At 36.4% G+C, this 17574-nt stretch overlaps 2 protein-coding genes across 2 annotated transcripts; one reads left to right on the top strand and one right to left on the bottom strand.

The window, feature by feature from the left end:
• Nucleotides 1-451: 451 nt before the first annotated feature.
• LOC133704486 (uncharacterized) lies at nt 452-13346 on the top strand. The gene is made up of 15 exons (XM_062129316.1): nt 452-685; nt 824-964; nt 1711-2256; nt 2814-4031; nt 4138-4465; nt 4921-5170; nt 5252-5468; nt 5598-5950; nt 6094-6639; nt 6972-8169; nt 8459-8809; nt 9168-9405; nt 9720-12349; nt 12443-12591; nt 12685-13346. The coding sequence occupies exons 2-15, from the start codon at nt 839-841 to the stop codon at nt 13028-13030; spliced, it is 8496 nt and encodes a 2831-aa protein (XP_061985300.1). The 5' UTR covers nt 452-685; nt 824-838; the 3' UTR covers nt 13031-13346.
• Nucleotides 13347-15888: 2542 nt separating this feature from the next.
• On the bottom strand, nt 15889-17166 carry LOC133705248 (protein SLOW GREEN 1, chloroplastic-like). Its single transcript, XM_062130388.1, has 2 exons — nt 17163-17166; nt 15889-17048 (listed from the first exon to the last, which is right to left on the bottom strand). Exons 1-2 carry the CDS (start codon nt 17164-17166, stop codon nt 16399-16401), a joined length of 654 nt encoding a protein of 217 aa, XP_061986372.1. The 3' UTR covers nt 15889-16398.
• Between the last annotated feature and the right edge of the window lie 408 nt (nt 17167-17574).

Genomic DNA, 17574 nt, shown 5'->3' with positions numbered 1-17574 from the left:
GTTATAGTCATAATTATTTTATTCATTTTTTAATTTTTATATTAAAAAATTGCTTGTTTATTTTGAAATAAAAAAATACATTATCTAATTTTATCATTTATCATTTTATTTATTTTGAATTGATCATAATAATTTAATTTAATTTAATTTTTTTATAAAGTTATTATAACTTTAAAAAAACATCCAAACATTGATCAGACTTGTAAATTTTTTTTTAGGTTAAAAAAAATTAATCCAACATGACACAAGCTGAGTTCAGGTGAACCAAAATACTCCACTTATTTATATAGATATAAAAAATGAAAAAAAATAAATCTACAAATCACCATCTATATGGCTGTACGGTATCTCTGTCTTCTATTCTTTCGGTGATGGCATTTCCATGTGGAGAAAGAGCGCAAGAAGAAAAAAAAGAGGAGCTTTTTTAAGTCAAGAAAGGAACCAGAATACGAGAAGACCTGAGGGAAGACCGACCTTTTATTTTCTTTCTCCAGCGATACAGTAGCACGGAAGACGAGAAGACTTGTTTCCTGTGACTGCCTTTTTCTTTCTCAATAATAAAGAAGCAACACTCCCTCTTACCTCTAATAAAGGCAACGCAGAGATGGATAATGCTTGTCTCTTTCTTTCTTTTTTTCTTTGAATCCATAGCCAGGGAGCCTCCGTACTGCATTGTATAGTCAAGGTTCTTCGTTTCTTTCCTTCGGTGTTTATACCTGTTTCTTTGTTTCTTTGTGGCGAAGGAACTCCACACCCCCCCCCCCCCCAACCTTTTTCCTTCCTTTATAAGTTTGAAAGTAGGAAGCTCTTTTCATCATCGCAGATAAACGAGAAATTGATGATGGAAAGATCAGAGAGTTCAAGCAAGATGATGAAGAAGAAAGAAATTCCTAATGATCGTGGCTTCGTTGACACCATTTTTTCATGGTCTCTTGAGGATGTTTTCAATGAAAATCTTTTCAAGGTTTTTACCTTTTCTACCTTCCATTTTCATCATTCTCTCTTTAGTTATTTATTTTGTAAAATTAGATTGTTGGCATGCGATTATTATTTGCAGCTTTTGGATTATTTTACTGAGCAGTGAATTGACGTTTCCTTTATTAAACAACTTCTTGATTTAAAAAAATTATTTGGTTCTTACATCGATAGTGGGTTAGACCCTTAATTACAAGTCCATTCCACTTTGAATTGCACATTGCTTGCCCTGAACGTAAGCTGAGGCAGAGCAGCTCTAACTTACCATAAAAATGAAGAGTTTTGGAAATTCTTTTAATAATGGATCGAGTTTGTTCTTGCATGCATGCTTGGTGTCAAAATATTTTTTAGGAGTTGACAATTCGTAGCTGTTTAGATAAATGTCTTAGTCTTAATGCTACTACATGATTGATTAATTGTGCCAAAACTCTTGAAATGGATACTCACTTGTGTATTTGTTGACCATGTGATGTGATGCAATGGAGCAACCTGTTAAATAAATGTGTAATTTGATTATACAATTAAATATTGTTCAGTGTTGTTTATATTTTTGTGAAAGCTCCTCAACTTTGAAACTAGCCGCTGTGTTCCCTGGAAATAATTTTGTTGCAGTTGAGCTGTCCTTGCATCGTGTAAAAAGATTAGATTATTGTACCAGCCGAATATTTTGAGATAGCATCTTTTGAGGTGCCTTCATGTCCTTTGAATGACCTCGTGTTTTGCTTTCCTTTATAGGTGGAAAATATTCCAGAGTCATATTACTCGGTTGAGCATTATCTTGGATCATATGTAATTCCTTTGTTGGAAGAAACCCGTGCACAATTGAGCTCAAGCATGGATATTATATCCAGGGCACCGTTTGCTGAAATGGTTGCTTTCTTTGAGGCCAAGCCCCACGGCACATTATTGTATGATGTTAATATTGATTATTGGAGAAACAGATCCCGTGGCAGTGGCAAGGAGCATTACAAAACATTGCCCGGCGACATCGTTATTTTAACAAGCGCTAAACCTGAAAATGTCTCTGATTTGCAAAGGGTTGGATGGACATGGACATTTGCTGTGGTCACCAGTATAACAGGAGATGAGACCGAGGATGCTGCTACATATACTTCTTTCACAGTCAAGGCGCAAAAAGAAATTGAAATTAGTGATGGACTGCAGAAATCACTTACTGTGATTTCATTGACTAATATAACAACTAGCAAAAGAATATGGAATGCACTCCACATGTTCGGAAACTTGAATATCATCAAAGAGATTCTGTACACTGATTCTGTGGTAAGAGATATATGAATGTGATTGCTGTCTCTAGTATCATGTAGATTTTGCATTACCTTAGGTCACATGTAGATGCTATATTTTCACACGTGGAAACATGGAGATAGCCAGTTTGGCTTAAAATATGCTATTAATTTCGAAATCGTTCTTGAGGGATGGATTGGTGGTATTCAAAACCAAATTTGGAATAAAGCCGGAGAAAATGGATGGACTGAGTGGTGGATCTGCTCGCTTTTCTACTGGTATCATCATTTGAGCTTCTTGCTTGGAATGTAAAAAAAATTATTTTAATCTACTTATACCCTCACGCTCTCGCTTTCTCTCTCTGTAATTTTTCCTTTGTAGTGTTTTTCTCTATAGACTATCTTTCTGTAAAATAGATGGGCACCCTGATGATTCTTATAGCGGTGAAGAATAATCATGATCATGTTTTTCATCCTATTTTTTTCTGTTATATATATTTAGTTGCAGACATAACTTCCAGGAGACGAATCTGTGTCTATTTTGCATGCAATATATTGTTTTGAACTTGATTGAGTTTCCATGTTGGATAACAGGTTGAGGAAAATTGCAACCAATATTCTATGTGGGAACGTGCAATCTATGATGAGAATGTTGTGAATCTGTCATCTAATCTGAATGAATCCCAAAGCAAGGCGGTTTTGGCATGTCTGCTTAAAAAGCAACGCAACCATAAGTCGGCAGTTGAACTTATTTGGGGCCCGCCAGGGACCGGGAAAACCAAAACAGTCAGTATGTTGCTCTTTAGCCTCCTAAAAATGAAATGCAGAACTCTAACATGTGGCCCAACCAATGTTTCAATTACAGAAGTGGCCTCTAGGGTGCTCAAGCTGGTCACAGAATCCCATGAAGCAGATTCAGTAACGGATTCTTTGTTTCATTCTGTGGGAGATATTCTTTTGTTTGGGAATAAGGACAGACTCAAAGTTGATTCTGAAACTCAGGAAGTCTATTTGGATTATCGTGTCAAAAGGCTTATAGAGTGCTTTGCACCTCTGACTGGTTGGAGGAATTGTTTCAACTCGACAATTGATTTTTTTGAAGATTGTGATTCTCAGTATGCCATTTTCGTGGAGAATGAATTAATCAAAATGCAGGAGCATGATGATGAAAATGAAGAGAAAAGGGAATCCTGTAGCTATCAAGCTGTTGCCCTCAAAGGAGAGCTTAAAACGTTTCTCGAATTTATGAGAGATAGATTCCGCTCTACTGCAGTACATCTAAAAAGATGCCTCACTTTATTATGCACTCACATACCAGAAACTTGCCTTCTCAAACATAACATTCAGAACATCGTATCCTTGTTTGGGTCACTTAACTCTTTTGAATCTTGGCTATTCCATGAGGATGTGATTTCTGATGAATTGCTTGAAGTTTTTTCACACCCAGGGTTAGATGAGGATTCTTTCCAAGGTTTTAATGATATATTGTTGCAGTTGAGACTTAAGAGAAGTGAATGCCTTACTATGTTGAAAAGAGTCTGGGATTCTCTCCGCCATCTGGATCTTCCAAGTGCTATGAACAAGCGGTCAATAGAGGAATTCTGTTTCCAGAAAGCAACCTTATTTTTGTGCACAGCTTCTAGTTCGTATAAGTTGCATTTGTTGCCGATTGAACCACTGGACTTTTTGGTAGTTGACGAAGCAGCTCAGCTAAAAGAGTGTGAATCAACAATACCCCTACAACTTCCTGGTATTAGGCATGCTATTCTAATCGGTGACGAGTGTCAATTACCAGCTATGGTCGTAAGCAATGTATGAGAAAGCTACCTCATTGTTTTATTATGGTCTTTTTTGTTGAACTGAATTTTAGATTTGTTACTTTATACACTATTGGCTTCTTATAGCTTATGGTTCTTAGGTTTGTGATAAAGCTGGCTTTGGAAGGAGTTTATTTGAAAGGCTCAGCTCATTGGGTCATTCAAAACATCTTTTAGATATGCAGTACAGAATGCATCCATCCATCAGTTGCTTCCCTAATTTAAAATTCTACTTCAGTCAGATCTTAGATGGACCAAATGTCAAGGCTAGAAGTTATGAAAAGCATTATCTTCCAGGGCCAATGTTTGGTCCCTATACATTCATAAATGTATTGGGTGGAAGAGAAGAGCTAGATGATGTGGGGCATAGCAGGAAAAATATGGTTGAGGTAGCCATTGTGCTGAAATTACTGCGAAGTCTGTACAAAGGTATATTATGCAAGAACTTGAAGTTATTGTTACCATCGTGTTTTGGACTTTTTATATATGATTACAGCCGAAGGCTTGGAATTTTTCTGTGCAAACTGATGCTTACAATTGTTTTGCTTTGGCATATGAGGAAATTAAATGATCTTGCACTACCAAACTTTCTCTGGCGGTGTTTTCATCTTGCATTAAAAACACCTGTATGCCTGTTTAGCTCCTTTAAAGTCAATGCTTATAGACATCTTGTTTTCAGAGAGACTAATAATAGAGAAGTGAGACAATGCAAATGGCCTTTCACTTTTGAAGAAAGCATAGACACTATGAATTTGATACTTTTCGCTGATAAACTTTTTGCTTAACATCATTTCATCGATACAATTCCTGCCACAAGATTTTGCTATCACTTACTACTATTATTATTATTATTATTTGACATCCTTTGATGTTTCTGCACGCAGCATGGAATGGACAAAAGGTTAGAGTTGGTGTAATATCTCCATATACTGCTCAAGTTGGTGCGATTCAAGAGAAGCTTGGTAAGAAGTATGAAAACATTGATGGTTTTTCAGTAAAGGTGAGTTCAATCGATGGATTTCAAGGTGGTGAAGAGGACATCGTAATAATATCAACCGTGAGATCCAATACAGGTGGAGCAATTGGGTTCATGTCTGATCCTCGGAGAATTAATGTTGCTCTTACAAGGGCTAGGTAGTGCTTCAAAGTAGCTCATTCCTGGTGTCGTTTAATTGTTCTAACAACAGTTCTTATCTTTTTTTAATGCCATTTCAGGCATTGTCTTTGGATTTTGGGGAATGAAAGAACCCTATCAACTAGTGAATCCATTTGGGAAAAGTTAGTCCATGATGCTAAGGAACGCAATTGTTTCTTTCATGCTGATGAAGACAAGGATTTGGCCAAAGCAATTTTAGAAGTCAAGAAAGAGTTTGATCAGCTTGATGATTTGATTAAAGGAAACAGTGCACTATTCAGAAGTGCTAGATGGAAGGTATTTGTCTCGTAGTTACCTTTCTGTCATCCATCATATATGTAATATGGAAGTCCTTATGGCAGATGTTTTGTGTTAAGCTTGTGTTAAGCATCATAGTTATTTTCTTTTGATATTTGTGCGGTCCAGGTTCTTTTCAGTGAATACTTCAAAAAGTCATTTGGCAAACTAGCATCAGTCAGAAAGAAGACACCTGTTCTGAACCTTCTACTGAAACTTTCCAGTGGCTGGCGTCCTAAGAAAAGGAGTGTGGACTTCATTTGCGGAAGCTCTTCTCAAATCTTGAAACAGTTCAAGGTTGAAGGACTGTATGTAATCTGTTCGATTGACATAGCGAAGGAAATATGCTACACACAAGTTTTGAAGGTTTGGGATTTATTACCATTAGAAGATATTCCTATACTGGCTAAACGTCTAGAGGGCATCTTTGAGACGTATACTGATGATTTTATCAGTCATTGCAATGAAAAATGTCTAGAGGGGTATGTCTTTGCTATATTTATTCTATCTCTTGTTGTGCACTTGTTTTCCTAAATAATTACTTAGAAATTTGCTTCAATTTGGTTGAAACGGTTAGATTTCGTTTTCTTTTGTTGAGTTTTTCTTATTGTTTGTTTTTGTTCAGAGATCTGGAAGTTCCAAAAACTTGGAGAACCTCTTTTGATATTCCCAGATATAAGAGTTGCAGCAATAATGAAATAAGAAGCAATTCAAATGCTGGTGGTCCTGATGGTCCCTACTATGTAGAGAACTCAAAAGTGAGTGATAGTTTGTTGCTGATGAAGTTCTACTCATTATCTTCTGGGGTCGTGAGCCACTTGCTTTCTGACCGTGATGGAAGAGAATTAGAGCTCCCATTTGAAGTGACTGATGAAGAACTCGAGATAATCATATTCCAAAGAAGTACATTTATACTAGGACGATCAGGGACTGGTAAAACGACTGTTTTGACAATGAAGCTGTTTAAGAAAGAGGAACTATATTATACGGCAACACAGGGATACTTAAATACTTCAAAGGACAGCAGCAGGAGAAACAATGTTGCTGATGACATTAAATCTGTTGGGGATGGTGTTGGAGATGCCAAAGAAACTGTTTTGCGTCAACTTTTTGTGACAGTCAGTCCAAAACTCTGTTATGCCATCAAGCATCATGTGATACAATTGAAAAGGTTTGTATTGTTTTAGAACTTACACTCTACGCTGGAGCTGATACCTCCAGGTTAAATTTTTTTCTTGCAAAGTGTGCTTTTCATGATGCAACTTGTTATTAAGGAAATATTATTGTCTGAAACAAGCATTTGTTCATATGCATTGCTGGATTGAAGTTTTAGAAATTTATAGCAGGCCCTTAAAATTAGCTTAGCTTATTATGTACTTCATAAACATTCTTTTTTAATCATATCACCGCATTCCATTATTTTTAAACTTCGGAAAATTCTTCCTAAAATTACCCTGCTTTCTGTATATGTTTTCTTATTTTAGCGTTGTTGTGTGTGTACAGCTTTGCCTCTGGTGGAAAATACTCAGCAGAAGGGAGTTCAGTTGATATGGAAGATATTGATGATGCAGCACAATTCAAAGATATTACAAACTCTTTCTTAGATATTCCTCAAAAGTCATACCCACTTGTTATCACTTTCTTTAAATTTTTAATGATGCTTGATGGAACAATGGGTAATTCGTACTTTGAAAGATTTTCTGACATGAGGCAGCTTTTGCATGAAAAAGTAGGGAATTCAGGATCAATCTCAGCACAAACTCTTATAAGAACAAAGGAGGTTAACTTCGAGAAGTTTTGTGCAGTTTATTGGGCACGTTTCAATGAAAAATTCAAAAAAAAGCTTGATTCATCCAGAGTATTTACTGAGATAATTTCCCATATAAAAGGTGGCCTGCGAGCTGGAGAGTCTTGTGATGGCAGACTGAGCCGAGAGGATTATGTTATTCTGTCAGAAGGTCGTATATCCACTTTAACTAGGCAGAAGAGAGATTTAATATATGATATTTTTGAAGACTATGAAAAGATGAAGGCAGAAAATGGTGAATTTGATATGGCTGATTTTGTAAATGATCTTCATCTTCGTCTTAAAACTTACAAGTATGAGGGTGAAGCGATGGATTTTGTCTATATTGATGAAGTCCAAGATCTTACAATGAGGCAGATTGCTCTCTTCAAATATATCTGTAGGAATGTAGATGAGGGATTTGTTTTTTCTGGTGATACAGCGCAAACAATTGCTAGGGGGATTGACTTTAGGTTTGAAGATATAAGATCTTTGTTCTATAAGGAGTTTGTTTTAGCATCAAAGAGTGCGGGAAATGACAGAAACGAGAAAGGTCAAATATCTAAAATATTTCAATTGAACCAGAACTTCCGTACCCATGCTGGTGTGCTCAATTTAGCTCAGAGTGTTATTGATCTTCTTTACCGTTTTTTCCCTTCATTTATTGATGCTTTAAGACATGAAACAAGTCTTATTTATGGGGAAGCTCCTATTTTACTTGAATCTGGAAATGAAGAAAATGCAATTGTAACTATTTTCGGGAATAGTGGGAATGTGAGAAGCAATTTTGTTGGGTTTGGAGCAGAGCAGGTGATATTGGTGCGGGATGATGCTGCTAAGAAAGAGATTGATAACTATGTTGGGAAGCATGCTCTTGTTTTGACTGTTGTAGAGTGCAAGGGCCTAGAATTTCAGGTCAGTGGTTTACTGTACATCTTGTTTTCCTATTTAGAACATTATCTTTATCATTTGCCCTTCTTTCCAAGCGCGTTTTCCTTTACAACACATTTGATCACCACATTGATAATTTTTACCATGCTCATAACTTGTACCCCTTTAGTTTTGAATTGCTGTTTGAGTTTATGGATGGGATGTGGGAGAGCGGATACTTTTTTAAAATCTGATGGATGTTTACAAACATTCACATTTCTTTTAGCCACTGATGTCTTTGCCCTTTTAACTCTTTGCCTGATTTTTTTTTTAGGATGTCCTCTTGTACAACTTTTTTGGCTCATCACCTTTGAAAAATAAATGGAGAGTTGTCTATGAGTATATGAAGGAACAAGATTTACTTGATGCCAATTCCCCATCCTTTCCAAGTTTCATCCCAGCAAAACATAATGTCTTGTGCTCTGAGTTGAAGCAATTATACGTTGCTATCACACGTACACGGCAAAGGTTGTGGATTTGTGAGAATGTGGAGGATTTCTCCAGACCAATGTTTGACTACTGGACGAAGAAGGGCCTTGTCCAAGTGAGGAAACTGGATGATTCGCTTGCCCAAGCAATGCAAGTTTCTAGCAGTCCTGAAGAGTGGAAGTCTCAGGGTTACAAGGTTTGCTTCTTGTTATACTAATGTAGCATTTAACTTATAATTTCTTGATTTTGATGTTCTTAAAAAACATTTAATATGCAATCTCTATTTAATTATTTTTTGTGATTGATCAAAAGTTGCTGCATTCACTTGTCGAGGTAAAATTTGTCTTGGACTGGAGGTTATCCATATTGTTCACAAAATTTTTTGAGTTTGATATCTTGGCTTATTGCTTTCTGTGATATTAGATGTTTTCAACATGCCATTCCTACTTGTTTGAAAGGACATAAAAGTGTCTTTCACACTGCATTCTTGTCGTCTCGCCCTGCTCATAAAAGTGTAACTTGCCTTTTCTATACCTTTTGTTGGTGTCATACAGCTTTTACGTGAGGGTAACTATGAGATGGCAACTATGTGCTTTGAAAGAGCAGGGGATGAACGTGCGGAGAAATTGTCCAAGGCTGCTGGGCTTAAAGCAGCTGCTGACAGAATGCATAGTTCAAATCCTGAAATGGCTTCTGTTGCCCGTAGGCAGGCTGCAGAAATTTTTGAATCAATAGGCAAGGCTGAGTGTGCTGCCGAATGCTTTTACATGTTGAAGGAGTATGATAGGGCAGGTATGCTTTTGTGCTATCTTCACTTCTTTTTCAGCGTTTCTACAGAAACATGAGCTGATAGATGGAAAATATATTTGACAGAAAAGGAGTCTTGCAACCACCGTTATTCTGCACTTTTGGTTTTCTAATGTTTCTGCTAGTTATGACCATTGCCCGTGCCCTTGTATGCTGAATTAATATTTTTCATTGCAAATTGCACCATCTTTTCTGTGAGAAAATTATTTATGAAATTCACAGACTTGCAAATTAGTTGACTGGATGATCTTAACCTTAAGTTGCAGTTATTACCGAGTAGGATTTACTGGCTTCTGCAGGTAGGATTTACTTGCAATGTGGGGAATCTGCGATGGAAAGAGCTGGAGAATGTTTTTTTCTTGCTGAAAATTATTGTTCTGCAGCTGAAGTATATGCAAAAGGCTGCAATTTCTCCAAGTGCTTGTCTGCATGTACCAAAGGAAAACTCTTTGACACGGGCGTGCATTATATACAGTACTGGAAACAATATGGGACTGCAGACCAAAGAAGCAGAGAAATGGATACAATTGAACAAGAGTTTCTGGAAAGCTGTGCTTGTCATTATCACGAGCTCAATGACAACAGAGCCATGCTGAAATATGTTAGAGCTTTTGATTCCATGTCTTCATCTCGTACTTTCTTGACTAATTTAGGGTGCCTTGATGAGCTTTTGTCATTGGAAGTGGAATCAGGGAACTTCCTGGAGGCGGCGGGCATTGCAAAGCTTAAAGGTGAGCTTGTCCTTGAGGCAGATCTACTGGGCAAGGGTGGACATTTTAAGGAGGCATCATTGCTTATTCTGTGGTTTGTGTTTGCAAACTCTCTCTGGTCAACTGGGAGCAAAGGCTGGCCTTTAAAGCAGTTTCTTCAGAAAGAGGAACTTTTGACAAAAGCTAAGTTACTTGCAAAGGATGTGTCAGACCAGTTTTATGAGTTTGTTCACACAGAGGCTGAAATTTTATTGAATAGCCAGCACAACTTGTTCAAGATTCATCGAAGTCTAGATTCTTCTCGGAGACATAGTAGTATCAGAGGTGAAATATTATCAGCTCGAAAGATACTGGACATGCATCTTCATTTAAATACCTCAAAGTATTGGTGGGAAAATGATTTAGTGTCTGATTTAGCAAGGTTGTCAGAAAGAAACTTTTTGAACAACCAGGTCTCTGCTGAGACACTTGTTTACTTTTGGAATTTTTGGAAGGATAAGATTGTGAACATTTTCAAGTTTCTTGGACGTCTTGAAATGCAAGATGTAACTGAATATGGAGATTTTGGTGAATTCTGCTTGAATTACTTGGGCGTGAAGAGACAGTTTAGTAATATGAACGCTATCTATTTTCTGATGATCTCGGATGCTCAATGGGTGAGGGAAATACCCACAAAATTTATTCAAAGGAAGGGGAACTTGGTCTCTGTAGATGTTCATCAGTTTGTCACTGCTGCTCAGGGTTATTGGTGTTCGGAATTACTTTCTGTTGGCATGAATGTATTAACCAATCTTGAAGCCCTTTACAATTTATCAGTTAGGAATTCCTTGTCCCTCTTTTGCCAAAGCAGGTCTCTTACTCGTATATATGAGGTGGCAAATTTTCTTTTGCATTGCCAGTTTCTAAGTATTCAACACAGTGATATCAAGGCACTGCGGAAATTCACTCGACTGGCAACTGGATGCTTCTATGATTGCATCTATCCTAGGGACTGGAGAGAATCACTGAAAGAGAATATGATTTCGTTGAGGAGAACTGAGATTTGTAGGAATTTACTCAAGGAAGTTATCTTTGAAGATGTGAGCTCAAAAAACAATGTGTCTTATGCGCAACTTGGAAGGATCACATCGCTGATTCTTGGTTCTGGTGAGATGTTATGTGAACCATATGAGAAGATGGCAGGTGGTTTACAATGGAATTCTTCATGGAAGGCTTTCATTGAGGATCTCTGTAGGAATGTGAGCGAGGTGTCCTATATGCGGAAGTTGCATGAAGCTCTGGTAGATACTTATAATGCCAACTGGAGGAAAGGAGATTATATCTTGCCTGGTTGTTTCTTATACATGCTCGAACGCCAACTAATTTTGTTATCCTACTTCCAAGGCTATTGTCTTACAACAAAGTCTTCTTTTGTGGAATGGCTTATCTACCAAGAAGGCCATGGGAGTCCAACTTTTGAAAGTTTGATGGGACATGCACCCCAATCTGCAGAAAGCATCCTGAAGTTTATTGTTAACACTGTTCAGCAGTTTCTTTATAATGAGAAGGATATGATGGAGTGGATAAGAGTATCAGAAAAGAACGTGAAGGTCCTGAATGACTACCATGCTGTAGTAGTGTTGAGATTGGTTGTCATAATATGTTTAATTTATGTGAACTTTGGATTGTGTAAAGGCTTGCTTTCTGACTTGCTGGGTAGGAAGTATATCACCAAAAAACTGCCAGGTCAATTTTACGATGCCATCCGGAAGAGGCAGAAGCATAATTCTCTGAATGTAAATCCAACTGTGGTAGCTGAAGCATTTAGCAAGATTGGCAATCCTCTGGTAGTTGTGAGTTTTGGTAAAAATTGCTCAAGATTTTTGTGTCCAGATGCTATTTTTGTGGACATGAAGGTCAATGAAAGCAAAGACAACGTATTAAGAGTCTTGTTTGCAAAGACTGATGCTACAGCTCAGGATCACACAGGAGCTGTTGAAGCAAACACTAGGAGCTCATTCAAAGGAATAGTGCCTCAGGGCATTGAAGATCTGGGGAAGATACCTGAGCTTCCATCTAATGTTGGAGATACGGCTAACCGGAACTCGAGTTGTGGGAAGAAGGATGAGGGTAACCCTCCATTGCACCATGAACGGCTTTGGGAAATATTTGAAGCACTAAAATCTCCAAACCATGGAGTAGATGAAAGAAGCAATATTGCATGCGATCCAACATTTAAGGTAATGCTGCTTTTCGAATTATTTTTTATTTTTTTAGCATGCTCAGAGACATGGTTATCTCTTTCTGCTAATCATTTTATCATTTATTTTCAGGTGGATATAGACAGAATTACTTGCCTTTTAAAAGCAGCAATTGATGGAAATTTTCAGAACCCTCCCGGTGTTGATAATAAAAACCTGCTTGAGGAAGCTTCCACCATGCTTCACGAAATGGGGCAACTTAATGCTGCATTAGAAATGAGGTCAGTGTAAACATGATGCCTAGATCCATGGTATTTAATGAAGTATTTCATTCTACTTGCTACGATAATTTTTCAAGTATATTTTATTTTCAGGGAATCAGAACATGAGAGCGACATTTCTACAATTGGAGAACTTCTCGAGAAGCTGCAGTCAAGAAGGCCAAGAATGGAATTTTTCCTAAGCCAGATATTCTTGCAACACGATGAAAATCTTAAAAGAGAGATGTCAGAGAGAAACATTGCATCAGATGGCCAACGTGATGAGGAACATAGTAACAGCAAGGCTGAGGGGAGTTGCGTTTCTGCTAAAGGTGAGATAAACATTTCACGGAGTAATGTTGAAACCGGAGGTAGAAACCCTGATACGGAGAACAAGGGGAAGGGAAGCAGCAAGTCCAAGAAAAACAAGAAGGGAAAAGGAGGGCGGAAACGCAAGTAGCCTTAAACCTTCTCAAAAAAATAACCTTTTCTTCTGCATTTGTTTATAGCAGTATGATTTTTCCTTTCCTTTCCTTTTTCTTTTATTTCTTTTTTTTTTCCTGTATGGAGAAAGAAAAAACGAAATATAATGAGGTCATAACACCTACAAAAAAACTAGAAAAATATTGTAATTATTTTCAATTATTTATGTTGACTTGGTCATATCTCCAGTGGCAGGATCGAACTCGGAACATAGTTTCCCGAGTCTGGGATTCACTTCATTTTTAATTTTCAGACTTATGTTCATTTTATGCACATAGCAATTGTGCATGTAACCGGAAATTATCTCCATGTTTATTTTGAGAACTCTCTGATATCTTGAGCCGCATAAGTTTGGAGCCTGGTTGAATGAGTTTTAGCTGAAGAGTAGAGAGGCTTCGCAAGAGCTAAGCCATAAGCCAGCCTATTGGTTTTTTAAATTAATATTTTTTTTTGATGATTTTTTTTTCTTTTCTTTAAATTAGTTTTTTTTTTATTTCAGAATATTTTAATTAAAAATAAAAAAAAAATGTAATGCTTTTTCAAAATTAAAAAAAAAAAAACACTTCTAACATGAAACTTGATTTTGACATTTTAACATGAAACTTGATTTGGAGAAGTCCTGAGTGAATAGATTGATCCTGGGTCAACAGCAAATTGACCTAACAACCAAGCCAGGTTTTATGGCACTGCTATTCAGTTGCTTGCCATAGAAAAGACAATTGGCAAGAAGGTAGCTGTAATTGACTCGTTAACTTTTTATTTTTCAGAGAAAAAAATCTATTAAAAGGCGAAAAGAAACCGGCATATATAGAAAAAGAATCAGCATTTTGACAAAAATCTATTAAAAGGTTCAACTGGCATTCGCAAAAAATTTAATTTTTTTATTACTAAAATTTAATATAATTTGTATGTTTTTGATCGTTTTGATGTACTGATATTAAAAATAATTTTTTAAAAATAAAAAAAATTATCGGCATGCATTTTGACACGAAAAGTTATTTAAAAAGCACTCGCAACCACACTGCTGAACAAGCTCTATTATATATGCCGGTTTACCTGCATGTCAAGCCCACAGATGCAGTGCATCCTTCTAGTAATTTTAGTAATGAGGATAAGAAAGACTTCTACTGGTGAAATCAAGGTTGTCAGTTCTATTTTGATAGGTATTTAATTTTTTTAATTGGAATAGAATGTTTTAGTTTTGAAGTGTCGTTTCAATATTGTACTATATATATATATTCAACAAACATAATTTACATTCAAGATAAATTAATTATAAATTATGCAATATAAACACAATGCCAAACAAATATAATTTCAAAATTTAAAATATTTCTAAATAGTCAAAATTAAATAGATCTTTAACTTAAAGTAATTCAACTTAAATAAAATATCTAAATATTATGAAACTAAAATGTTTTAACATAAATATTTTAAATATAAAGTTAGGTCAATGTTATCAAGGCTAATGGAATCTAAAGCATCCTTTGTTTTGCTCAAATTCCTACAAAGTATAAACATGAAAAAAAAAACAACTTGAATATAAACCATATATATTAGTGATAAATCTAATTTTAAAAAATTAATATCATTGTTAATGAAAATAGTAATAATAATTTTCAATATTATTATTAATATCATTGTTATTGAAAATAGTAATGAAAAAAAGTTTTTTATAATTGAATGATTTAATTAATTAAATTGAACAAGGTTCAATTTGATTCAATGGCTTTTCAAGAGCGGAATGGAACATGTGGAATGAAACCGGAACGTTCCGGGTAGAATTTAGCCGAAAAATCCGGAACGTACCGAGATTTAAAATGAGATGAAATTTGTTTCGTTTTATTATATTTTTTAAATTGATATAAAATATTTTGGTCATTTCAAGCGAAACAAAACAGAATTAAAAACCTTGAGAGAAACCACAAAATAGCTAAAAATATACAACCTAGAGCTCCAGATCTCCTAAAAAAGCACACAATTTCCACAGAGTTGCCACAAAACTGAAAAAGGGCAAAAGCACACGAGAAATTCGAGTACACAACCAGAGAGCCTTGCTAAACTGAACGGATCGGTTTTCAAACCTCGAATTACCTGAACAATGTAAATCTACCAAGTACTAACACTGTCGCATATTTCTCCTCTTTTGGAGATCATCGATAGTCAAATCTTACACCATGCAGCCTCTCAAGATAAAATAAATCCCTCAGAGAAGGGGATTTTAGTCTTCAAAATAGCCCTCCAAGGAAGTAACTCTTCCCTCCATGCAGGCATCCTACAATGTAACTCTATTAATATACCCCACTTCAAAATTGCCAATACTATTAGATTCCATACTCTCCATCTTGCCTCATTGTCATACTAATCCTTTCAGTTTTGCATCTTGCACATCTCTAACAAAGCCAATTGTCCAGTAAATAATTATATCATGGAAGATGCAGCCAAGATCTCACCAGATTATATTTATCACTAGCTAACTGTAAGAACTCAAAAGAGTTTGGCAGAATTTCTAGACTGGCTGAAACTCTGATGAGCAAGACAAAATAGAGAAGTTTCAGTTCAGCTTATAGCCTGACATGAGCTTAAAGGCATAGTTCATCTATAAACTCAACTCAAGGAAACCACAAGTCTCCTTTTATATGGCATGACCCAAAAGGCCCTCAAAAGTGGTGGCGATTCCAAAGATTGAAGGTCTAAGTACACCTGTGGCCTTGTCATTGTAAAGAACCAACAGGAAGGCCTTTGGTCAATTTTTTCCCAAAGTAATGACGCATCCACTGCATAGTTCTTGTGTAATGCTAGCAGGAATAAGCACACACGAATGAATAATCTATATAAGCCACGTGCAAACTAAACAAATTTCAATAGCAAAGCAACCAAGACATAAGAATCCACAATTCATGCCACACTCAGCAACCCTCACTTTTCATAGTAAACAAAATTCAATAGTAAAGAGAGCAAGTAATAATAATCCACAATTCATGCCAAACTTAGAAACTCTTCAAATCAAAGTGTAATCCAGGAAGAAGCAGAACAAAATAACAAAATTTTCCTAGATGAAGAAAATTAGATTGACGGACTGAAAAGAATTCCAAAAGCATGATGGAGAATACAAGTCATCCTCAAAAACGTGAAAGCAATATCATGAAAGAGCAGCCCAATCCTGCTGAATATGGACAAGGAAATTCCCCTAAAAGCATAAAAACTTCAGCGACGTTTCCAGATCAATCCTAAACTAAATGATATGGATGATTATTACCCAAAAATCCAATGTCTTCCTTCTCTATCTGGAGAGTAGCTGAATTCTCCAAATCATTATTACCTCAAAACTTCAAAAGCCAAGACTCAGTTCTTCTCATTTGACCCAAAAAGCTTCATCCTTGATAATGAGGTCCTCAAATACCCCTCCACCTCAAACTTCTTTGGCGAAAGCTCACGATACTTGGCAAACTGCTCTTTTGCCTCCTCATTTCTATCAAGTAAACTATATATCATCCCTCTACAAAAATAAGGCCTGAAATCTTTAGGATCCTCTTTTGACAACTCTTGATAACTCTTCACCGCCTCCTCCACATTCTTTTGGAGGAACTGTATCTGTGCCATAATCAGCCTCACGTCCCTCGCTTCTTTCACTTTATTCTCCTCTTCTGCAATATCTAAAGCCCCTTGTAACCTTCTAATAACCGCCTCTCCTTCTTCACAGCGGTCCATTAGTAGTGCATTCTCGAACAAAGCCTCAAAAGACAAAGGATTTGCGACAAGAATTTCTTCAAACACATTGCGAGCATCTTGTGCACGACCCGTTTCGTTCAGCAATCTTGCCATTAAAAACTTCCATTCAGTTACCTCCGGTTGCGCAGACACTAAAAGCTTTATAATCTTTAAAGCCTCTTCGTCTTGGCCATTTTCAAGTTTTTGTTGTAAAAGTGATTTCAGAGACTCGATCGCTTCAGCATTAGATTCAAGGAATGCTTGTAATGGCGTTGATTGGTTTTCTTAGCCTTTTAGTTAGGTGGTGAGTGGCGGTAGGTGAGAGGGCGGGAAGGTGCTTGATAGTTGAGAGGAGACAGGAGGAACCAATCACCGCATCAAATATAGTATAGTTTCACGCATCATCGTCATAATAATAATATATACAACTGGCGAGTTGTAGAAAACCTGTACTCTTAATTTTCAGTCATTTTGCAGCAATAATAACTTCACAAGCAATGAATCCTGAAGCATAAATTTGCAAAAACAAAAATATGGCATGGTTTCACTGGCGCAACCTTGTTGAGTCATTTCATTGGGGCACAACCTCACCCAAAAAAAATTAAAAAAAAAAATTAGCCGCGCCATTCCTGTGGCACTTTCAAAGCTATTTTTCTCAATTTTTTGTTCAACTTTGCTGGCTCTCATAATATTTTTTCTCGCCATTCAATTTTTTTTTTAAAAAAAAACTCAAATCTTTTGATGTCTTAAGCTTGATCCGATTCTTCAATAACAAAGTGCTGCGTAAAAACCAAGTTCGAAAGTCACTTT

Source organism: Populus nigra, chromosome 10 (assembly GCF_951802175.1).
Source record: "Populus nigra chromosome 10, ddPopNigr1.1, whole genome shotgun sequence".
Lineage (NCBI taxonomy): Eukaryota > Viridiplantae > Streptophyta > Magnoliopsida > Malpighiales > Salicaceae > Populus > Populus nigra.
This window is presented reverse-complemented; position numbering and strand designations above follow the sequence as displayed.

Bases quoted from the DNA above. Each gene is read 5' to 3' on its own strand.
- LOC133704486 (XM_062129316.1), top strand. From the start codon at position 839: ATGATGGAAAGATCAGAGAGTTCAAGCAAGATGATGAAGAAGAAAGAA. The intron at 9,406-9,719 runs GTATGCTTTTGT...TGGCTTCTGCAG, and splicing joins GAAGGAGTATGATAGGGCAG to GTAGGATTTACTTGCAATGT. The intron at 12,592-12,684 runs GTCAGTGTAAAC...TTTTATTTTCAG, and splicing joins AATGCTGCATTAGAAATGAG to GGAATCAGAACATGAGAGCG.